Below are 10,087 nucleotides of genomic sequence, written 5' to 3'. Positions count from 1 at the left end.
GGGTTGTGTACTTCACTGAACCTGCATTTATCTATTTAGCCTAAACAGAGTTGGTCTGGTACAGATAAACTTAAATAAGGTTGATGGGTAAAGGTAGACTTTGGACTGAACGTGTTTTCTTTGAAATAATTAATTTTTTTACAATCCTTTGGGTGCAATTGAGGAATTTAGAAGTCTTTTTTGCAGGGCAAGTCCTTCTCTAGTGCTGGGCATCTAACTGTACATTTTACACATTAAGTTTTGCTAAACACAAGAGTTCTTAATTTTAATTTCTTTCACACATTAAAAATATACAAAGAACGTTCATGCTTCTCAAACATGTTAATAGAGATACTGCTTTGAAATCAAACTAACTCAGATCTCTGCTCAGGGTTGATTTGTCAGAGAGATATAAAATGTTGTATCATAAGTTTCAGAGATTTGACATTGTCAGTACATGATGAACTGTAATGGATAGTGTACAAGTCAGAAAGCATAGAAGGTAAAGTACATCAGTGGGAACAATAAATAATTCCATTTAAGAGTAATTAATCACAGTTAATTGAATGCTTTTCATAGGGAGATAAGGGCAAAAAATGGTCACCCATCCACTTACATTGAAATTAAACACATTGTAAAACACTAAACATTACAATTTTCCCATTTGTTTTGACCCAACCGTTGTTCACACAAAAATGAAATGTTGTTTGTCATTAATTTATTTCAATTTGTCAGCATTAAGTTACAAAAGAAGATAAAACCACTTGGCTTGTACATTGAGTCACAAAATCAGGAAACTGGAGAAAATGAATAGTTCTCTCATTACCAGATGTGGGGCAGAAGCAGGAAAACTTTATAGGACTCAGTAACATTTTTTAAAAAGATGATATAACTTGTTTTACCTATACTGTGCATCGTTACTGAATCCCATTAAATTAGTGGTTAATTCAGTAGAAACAAAAAAGCAGTATTCCGCAAGTACATTTTTTTTAACAGCATCAGTAAAGACAAGCTGCCATGAAGGTTTGCCAGTCATCCATTAAAGAATTCATGCAACAGCCTTGTTTGGGATTCTCTGGAGCTGTACTCCCCATTACCTTCTGGCAGTGCAAGGAAAATAATTCACACCAATGAACAAATACTGATCTTCTCTCTCCTTGCTGGATTCAGGGTCAGTGAACATGATACACTGAAACGTACAGTATACTCTGTGGAAAAAGCTGAAGGCTGTATATTAGGTAGGCAGGGCTCATGTCTATATAAGGCATTCTACCTATATATGTTATTTAATATGCTCAGAAGAGCAAGGAACAGAAGAAATAAGCACATAGTGTTGAATCCAAATGATCATAGATAGAGCTGTAATAATAATGTTTCCACAAAATGGTTGCAGGAAGCCACAGAACCCTTGTAAACAGCGCTATGAGATGGGGGTGGGGGTGGGGGTGGGGGTGGGTACTAAGCAAGGAAATTATGGTCCTCTCCCACATGTGCATGTTCTGCTTGGATACAACCCCACTGCCTTTTGGGGTAGAGAATAAAGACTAACTGTTCATGTTTCTTAAAATTAGCTTATCTTAATTATCCTAGGGATAAATAGCTATGTTTTTCTTGGATCTGGTGTTTCAAAGCATTATTGGACTCACCAGGACATCTCTAGAGTGTGCATCATTGGATTAAACAGTTAATTAAGGGACAAGGAGTACAAATAATATATTGAATTGTTTGAAAAAGCATGCTGTTGTCTTGTGAACAGCAGCTTGTGTTAATATAAAATTTAACATTTGCACTGATAAGTAAAATTACTGAAAACACTTGCTGCGGTTGTTTGCCACACAGGTAGCACTATCCTGTGTTGTCAATATGCTGGTAAATGTGTAGGAAGGTACTCCTAAGCAGATTCTGAACCCTGCTACCAAACAATTACATGCATGATTGTAAAAATGGAAGCCTGCCTGAGGTATACACTTGACTTGCTCACTACTGTTTTAATTAACCATGTGCACACATATGTTGCTATATTTGGATTGAGGCACTTAAGTTTGTAAGAATACTTCCATTTTAAACAGTCTAATGAAGGTCTCTTAAGTCAAAGCATATGTGAATACAAAGTTGGATTATCTGTAGCAGTTTAATGTACAAAACTTATTTTCTGCCAACTCACTTAAATTTAGTACATTAGTTGTTAGTCTTGCTCAAATTTAAAAAAATACAAAAGGAAATACTTAAACCGCACTTAAACTTCTAACTGTATACTTTTTCCAGTTTTTTTTACAACTGTAAAAAATCTTATTTGTATACACAATAGCATTCTAGGCTGTCCAGATATAAAAACTATATGGAAGTACTTCTTTTAGCCTCTGTCTATACCTGAAATCAACTAAAAAGTCTCAGCTGCACACCCCAGTGCTCTACCTGACTACTGCAGCTGTTTCATGGGTATATTAACAGCTACTATGAACTGGAAGAGAACCAATGTGACCGTACAAGGAGTGGGTACAATCCTGATCCATTACAATCCATGGAAATGTTTCCAGTCATTATGGTGAAGTCTGGATTGTCCCCAAAGAGCTTTTAGAATAAGTGCATTTTATGTCATACAGAGAGAATTGTTCAAAAATACCAAAATTAAACATTGATTTCATAAGTACTGCAAAAGTAACACACAACGAAATTTACATACAGCAATAATTTATTCTGAAATGTTCATTAGTTTCTGTTGAGACCTTACCCATGTCTCATTAATAAAAGAGCAGCCATCTCACCTCAAATACCAGAATATACATCAAGTTACAGCATAGCAAAAATCCTACCTACTGTTGGATAAAATCTAGTTCCGGTAAAATAATTTTGTTCAGGGTTTACACGTACACAGATTTCCTTTCCTTTTTTCCAGAGCACAACAAAAGGTAGATTACACCATTACTATCTATGCATATTATGTGACCACAGAAATGTTAAACATTATTTCAGAAAATGAACAATCAGTTCTATCCATGCAGAAAAAACAAGCTTGTTCAGCAGAAACCATATTACTGTGAATTTCACAGCCACATGATTAATTATAAGGTTAGGTGGCTTCACAAATACTAAAACAGAGTATTTTTGCATAAATAATACCAATTTCTCCCTGATGTAGTTTTAGTCATTTTGAAAATCTAAAAATGAGAGATATAGCAATAGAATCCTTTTTTTTAAATCTGTTGGTCATCTTTCCTGAATTCCCCCCTCCCAAACAATTAAAGATATGGGATGTTAATTAAATATATGTAAAACATACTGTACAAATATAATCACTTTAGCAATTTTATTGCTAACCTATCAATCGGGAATCCCTCAAGAGCATTACCAGTGAAGACAAAGAATATCAAATATGGCTTCCAGAACAAGGACCCTCTACAAGAATCAAACTTATTTACAAAATGAAAAGAACACCATCTTGTATAGTTCCATTTAAAAATTTCACATATAGCATAATGGATCAGCAGTTTTAGTTAAACAGAAGTCACCAGGTAGGATCCAGAGTGGCGCTTAGGACTCTGAGCACCACTTGAATCTGCATTTTCAGTCTTTGAATCTCGTTTTTTTGTGCTGTTATTGACTGGCGTTGGTATCTGTGATGGTCGTGTAGAACCATTATCTGCACTGCTTTTTCTGGGGCTTGGGTTGTAGTTGAAAGGAGTTACTCTTGCTGCAACAGCTCCACTGGGGGAACTGTGTTTGCTGGAGCTGCTGGAGCTGAATGGCGTACGCTCACTAATGAAGCCTTCACTAGCCTCTGGGGCCGGGATAGGATTGCTTAGCACAGGTTTTGTTTCAGTTCCTTTCTTGTCTGGACTATCTGTTTGAATGAATGAGTTTAGGTGGTTTTCTAAACCCATGGTACGAATAGGGACATTTCCATTTCCTGTATTTTGTTTCCCATGAAGATCTTTTGACTCTTTACTATTCATGTTCCCTTTCTCTGAAACACAGTCAATAATTGGGGGAGTGTTTCCTGTGGGAGATTTTCCAGATCTAGGATTATTAATAGGGCAGTCCTCAATCCTCACCCACACATCCTCCGTCTTAGAGACAGCAGGCGCCATTTGGTAAATTAAAGTATTTGAATCAGCACCATTGGTAGCACATGAGGTATTCTGAGGAGGACTAGTCATTATTTGAGGAATTTCATTTTCTTTGATCTTTCTCCAAGTACCTTTTGCTGGCGCTTGACTCTCTTTAGATTGCTTGACTCCAGAAAAAGGACTGACATGTTGCTTTTCATCCTCACTTTTTGCCTTTTCACTGGATTCAGAAGAAGCTGAGAGAATTGAGGAAGAACTTCCAGTCCTTCGCCAAGTGCTTACACGCGGAAGTGATGAGGAATGTTTACTGTGTTCACGCTTCCATGTCCCGGATCTATTAATTGGTAGCCTTGAAGGACTCTCAGAATGAGACCGAGATATGTCATGGCGTTTTGTTGGTCTTCCATCACTGTATTCTAAAGAAGGCATCAGGTTAGGCGGTAACTTTCGCCAGCCACCAGTTTGGATTGTTGAATGAGTAGACAAAGACATATCAGGAAGTGAAGGACTTAGAACTGGGGTCTGTGTGTGGGATTGGGTGGGGGAATCTGGTCTAGAAGGAGACAAAGATTCAAATGAAGCAGACTCCTCTAATTTCCTTCTTAAAGTGGGACTTGGAGTTTCTTTAATAAAAGTTGACTGGCGTACTAAAACAGGCCTCTCGGATCTGTCAGATTCACTCCCGCTGGATTTGGTAGATGACATCCTAGACAGTTCAGCCTTTTTGTTAGATCCACTAACACCAGGAACCTGATTTAATCCTTTTGAGGCAGACTCACTTCTGGGAATACCACTGGCACTTTTGGGCAACCCTGTTTGCTTTGCTACAGTTTGTTGACTCATTTGTCTGCCTGGTGATGTGTATGCCATTCTCCCTGAACCTGACGATTTGGTGGAAGCTGTACTTGGAGATGATGTTCTTGGCAGCTGGGAGAGTTTATTTGGAGGACTTATGCCATTTCTGCCTGGTGAAATTGAATTTCGGCCAGGAGACTGTAGAGGCCTGGATAATGGTTGCTGTTGTGGTCTTGAGGGTGTAGAATCTCTAGAGCCTGACCGAGAAGGCCCTTTACTTGCTCCACCTTGTTGTGATGGCTGTCTGGATATAGGGCTTGGCTCAGATTTCACAGATGGTTTTGTTACTCTGGGGGAACTCTGGCTTTCATTAGGACTTTTGGAGGCTGTACTCTTTAGCTGTGGTCCTTTTTTGGAAACAGGACTTGTACTCGAAGAACTATTTCGAACTCCAGGAATATGAATCATTGTCCTACCTCGGGAGATTGAGGGCATGTTTGTTTGCAGTGGCTGTTTCAAGTGACTTGTAAGTTCTGAATTGGAACGAGCTTTACCTGTAATCATACTTTTATATACTTTCTTTCCCCCTTTGATACCCTTATTTTCAGATTCCACTTTCTTGGATTCCAGTGTACTTTTCTCTCCAGGCTTAATAATTCTTGGACCCTTATTGCTAGTAAAAGGTTTCTCCTCTTGATCAGGTGTAAGATGAAAGGGTGACCCTAAGGAAATTCCAGATTTTAATGAAAGGATCGAATCTGAATCGGATGAGGCTTGCCTGGACAGTGATGCTGCAGCAGCTGCCTGATGTAAACTGCTGACTATAGAATTTGCACCTTCTTGAATAGCTTTCCAATCAAAATTCTCTGAATCAGGTGAAAAGCCATTCTCTGAATCAGGCCTCTGTATATCTTTCAAGTCCAGTGTCAAATCTTCTGCTAAAATGCCTCCCATGTTTCTACAGCTGCCTTTTTCATTGTCCCCTCTTGACCTTGAAGGCTTTTTCTTTTTAGGCATAGCAGAACTAATACATTCTTGCAAAAGATCATCTTCAGAATCAATACTAAGAGAACTGAGAGAACTGTTTCTTGAAAAACATACAGGAGTATCTTCAACATGAAATGATTTAGGAGCATAGCCAGATGTTTGTGGTCTGTTTGATTCTACCTGTACATCAGATGGTCCTATTTGTTCTATAGGCTCACTTTCTTTGTTGTTGTTGTTTTCTTGATCAATATCACTAAGAGAACTCAAAGATGAATTACGAGAAAAACAAACAGGAGTATTTTCTATGGCAAAGTTTTGCATTTTTTCATCTGTAGCTGCACTTCTATCTGTAATATCTTTGGATGACTGGGGGAAGGGGCTATGTTTCTGTATCAAAGCTTTAGACTGATTTCGCCCTGTTGGAGCATGTTTCTGGCAAGCTTGTGCTCTACTGCTTGACTGCTGGTTTGAAGTGTGCTCTGTATTTGCATTAGATTTAATTTCACTTTCTTTCCCCTTTCTCAGTTCTGCCTTCTCCCTTGTGAGATCTACATCATCATCAAAATCTAAAGAACTCAAGGAATCATTTCGTGAAAAACAATATGGAGTTCCTTCAATTGGAGTGTAATGATGGGGAGAATCAAATGAAAAGCTTCCTCTTGAACGCTCTTCATTATTTGGAAGTTTATCATTACAGTCCCTTGAGCTATTTTTAAGATTTTGTTTCTTTGTTTCTTTGTTATCTGTGTGGGTCCTTTCATTATTAAAATTAGTTTTTGGCTCTGTTGTTTTTCGTAAGCGTGCTCTATATTCATTGCTTTGGGGCATGGGCTTTACAGGTGAAGTTGGTTTCTTTTTCTCAACTTCTAGTTGACTTTTATTACTCATGGATGAGGACGTCGATGCTTGCTGAATTTGATCCATTATCTTTTTCACTCTAAAAGGCTTGTGACTCTTCCCTTTTGGCATAGCAGAATTAATACACTCTGTGAGAATGTCATCACCTTCTTCTGTTTTCTCATCATCCAACCCAACAACAGACCCAGTTGGATTTTTCCCCCTGTGCTTATCATCAGTATTTCTGCCTTCTGTAGGAATGGTATCTCTTTTTTCAAACTCAGTTGATTCCATCCCTGTACCAGCATTATCAGTGTTAGCCAATTCATTTGGTGGTGATTCTATTGTAAGATCACTCAGAGATGTAGCTGTTGAGAAATTTATTGGCGTTCCCTCAACGCAATATACACGTGGCATATCATCTCCAGGTGTAAAACTAACATGCTTTTGAGAATGTAATCTGCTTTGAGAAGGGAGAAGTTTATACACTGGCAATTGGCTTGGTTTCCTGGCTACAGGTGGAGGTATTTTTGAAGCAGTTACCTGAGAAGGCTTTTTGGCTTTACGTGAAGATTTTGTTGGCATAGCAGAAATAATACACTCTTCTAGTATTTCAATATCATCATCATCAGAATCATCCAGTATATCTTTTTCAGATTCTGTGGTCTTCTCTGTTGTCTTATCCTGATCAATCTTTGTATCATTTGGCTGTTCAAGTTCTTCATCATTCCCAGGATCATCTTCATGTACAGGTGGCATTATTCTTAGTTCTACATCTTTTTGTATAAAAGGTTCATCAAGACTCAAAGCACTTAAGCTTGATGAACAAGAAAACCCATCAGGTGTGCTTTCTGTAGCAAAATGTAACAAAGTATCTGCATCTTGCAATACCTGCACTCGTTGAACAGCTGTACTAACTGCAGTTTGCCTTGGTGCAGATTCTCTCTTTTCAGTGCTAGGCACTTTGCTTTTGGCTGCTTCTCTCTTCACTTGTGTTGTTTGTGCAGGGGGTGGTGTTTTGCTTCTGCTTGGCGGCATTGTTTGTCCTGGGCTATCTGGAAGGTCACTTGGACTTATAATACCACTTACCATCCCACTGCAAGGCTCACTCTGAACGGAACTAGCAATTGAACGACTCTCAAAACTATCCAAAGAACTTACAGAGGTACACCTGCTAAACATGAGTGGAGTTTCTTGCACGTAATGCTCCGGTGGACTCTTGGGAGTCTGAGCACCACTTTTTGAAGGAGATTTAGCTCCTGAAGAAAATTCAACAGCTTTATGCCTAGCAGTATCTGAAGGGGATAGATTAGAAGCCTGAAGTCTATTCGATTTTGTTCTGATGTGCTGAGATGCTGATGATGTCTCATTTACTGTACTAGCTGCAGACAGATTCCCATTATTTTCTTTCATTCCTACCAGCTTCATAGAGTTATCACTGTCTGCTCTACGTGTTGCTTGATCACGCCCCGTTTCATCCTCAGCTGATGACAAAGATGACAGAGAACTACATCTTGAAAAACATATTGGGGTATCTTCTACGCAATAGGTTTGTATTGTTTCCTGGTTGATGGATGGTGCTTTGCAAGAAGTAGGTTTCTGACTGTGATTACTTCTACTCTGAGCTGAATTTGGATGGAGCTGATTATGTCTCTTTGGACCAACTGAAGTTGACATGTTCCCAGTGGCTGAAGAAATATGATCTGTTTTGGTGTTCTTTATCGCTGGGCTCTTTGAAAAAGAAAAGGATGGTTTCTGTGCAGAGGGAGGGACATCTGTTGAGTATTTGAGACTGTAATCAATTGGCTGATCTACATGATGCTCCTCTTCATTGTATTTTATGCTATAGTTAGTTGGCTGATCTTCCTCATGTTGTTCTTCCTCAGAATAACGCTCACTATAGTTGGTTGGCTTATCATCTTCATAATCATCAACCTGGCATAAGGACTGGTTCGCTTTTGGATTTATCCCATGACTGCAGTTTATTCTGTTCTGCTCTGTACTGTTGGAGTCTCTTGATCTGAAAGGAGACACACACTCTTGTTGACCAAAAGGTGATTGGTAGCTTATGTGTTTATCATCACCACTTTCAGCGTATACTGGGTAGGCTCCACTTTGACTTCGGGACTGTCTTTGTTCATTCTGTTTTATTTCCTCTTCTATTACATGTTTGGGTCTTGCCCATCTTTCGTTCTGTGATGGGCTCTGCCTTCCAGAATTCAGCTGCTCATCAGAATATTTTAGGCTGTAATTTATTGGCGTGTCCAACTCTCCATCATTGTCATCCATATGGTTAGCACTGTGTATTTTATGGGCTAAATCAGCTGGATACTGTCCATAACTGCAAAATTTACTTTCATCATCTTCAGAATAAGATTCAATAGGCTTCATCTGTCCTCTTTTCCCATATCCGTCACTGCTGCTGACACTGTTTAAGCTATCATTAGAGGCTCTCTTGTACTCCACTTTTGCATAAGGTACAGGACAGGTCCTATTCTCAGATTTAGGAAAGTTATAAGCACTGGTATGAGAATGGGCAGTAGATGCTCTCCTTAATGCATTCCTCTCTTCTGACAAACAGTGCATTTCAGCTACAGAACCACCACTTCTCTCATCCTGTGTAATATGCATACTTACTTCATCCATTACTTTGGAAATCTGGGCTGTAGAAGTAGAGATCTGCATTCCTATTCGTTTAGAAGAGTTCCCAGGATTCTCTGTTGCTGAATGATAGCTAGTTAATCCCATTGCACGTTCTCTATCCAAGCTCCTGTCCTTTTCAGACCGGGAACCCTCTGTATTTCCTCTGTTTGAGGAAGAAGAGCCAGGCAACACAGTTGTATTTAAATATGGTGAAAGCACAGTCAGGTTGCCAGCATTAAAATTTTCTGACCTATTAACTCCATCATCGTGTCGATTAGCATCCAAAACATATTCACCATACACATTTTGTTTATGTCTTTGCTTATTACGGTGAGATGTTTTGGGACTTAAATTATCAATATTGTCAAAAGTTTCAGATAAATGTTGAGCATCTAACTCTGCTTCCAGTGCTTTCTGCTTTCTAACGTGAAGAGATGGCAAGCTCGAACCTGGAGACATGATGTTAGCATCTTTATATTTTGCAGGTCTGTTTGCCATTAGGTTTCTTAAAGCTGCAGCACTGCCCATGGCAATCATCTTGTGCTTTGAATGTATGAGATTTTTGAGCATGCTTACTGCTCCCATATCCCATAATGCTTCCTGGTCCTTTGCATTCCGTGCAGAGAGGTTCCACAAGGTTCCACATGCATTGCTGACTATTGTTAAGCTGTGAGACTTCAAGTGATGTAGCAGAGTTTGCAAGCAGCTGTTCTCTCTCAGAATTTGCCTAGAATTAAGATGTGAACATAACAAATTAAGTATCACTTTAACTAAATTTC

The 10,087-nt window shown here is 38.9% G+C and overlaps 1 protein-coding gene across 7 annotated transcripts in view; it reads right to left on the bottom strand.

Moving 5' to 3' along the window:
* Nucleotides 1-251: 251 nt before the first annotated feature.
* The window catches only part of APC (APC regulator of Wnt signaling pathway), a 90,177-nt gene continuing 80,341 nt past the window's right edge, over nucleotides 252-10,087 (bottom strand). For all 7 annotated transcript variants that reach the window (XM_077347778.1, XM_077347784.1, XM_077347785.1 and 4 more), the window contains one exon: nucleotides 252-10,035. In XM_077347778.1, the coding sequence (XP_077203893.1) occupies nucleotides 3,474-10,035 (6,562 nt within the window). In that variant the 3' untranslated portion in view covers nucleotides 252-3,473. The remainder of the gene's footprint in view (nucleotides 10,036-10,087) is intronic.

This window comes from Paroedura picta, chromosome 7, assembly GCF_049243985.1.
Source record: "Paroedura picta isolate Pp20150507F chromosome 7, Ppicta_v3.0, whole genome shotgun sequence".
Taxonomy (NCBI): Eukaryota; Metazoa; Chordata; class Lepidosauria; order Squamata; family Gekkonidae; genus Paroedura; species Paroedura picta.
Note: the sequence above shows the minus strand (reverse complement) of the source record. Positions and strands in the feature narration are given on the sequence as shown.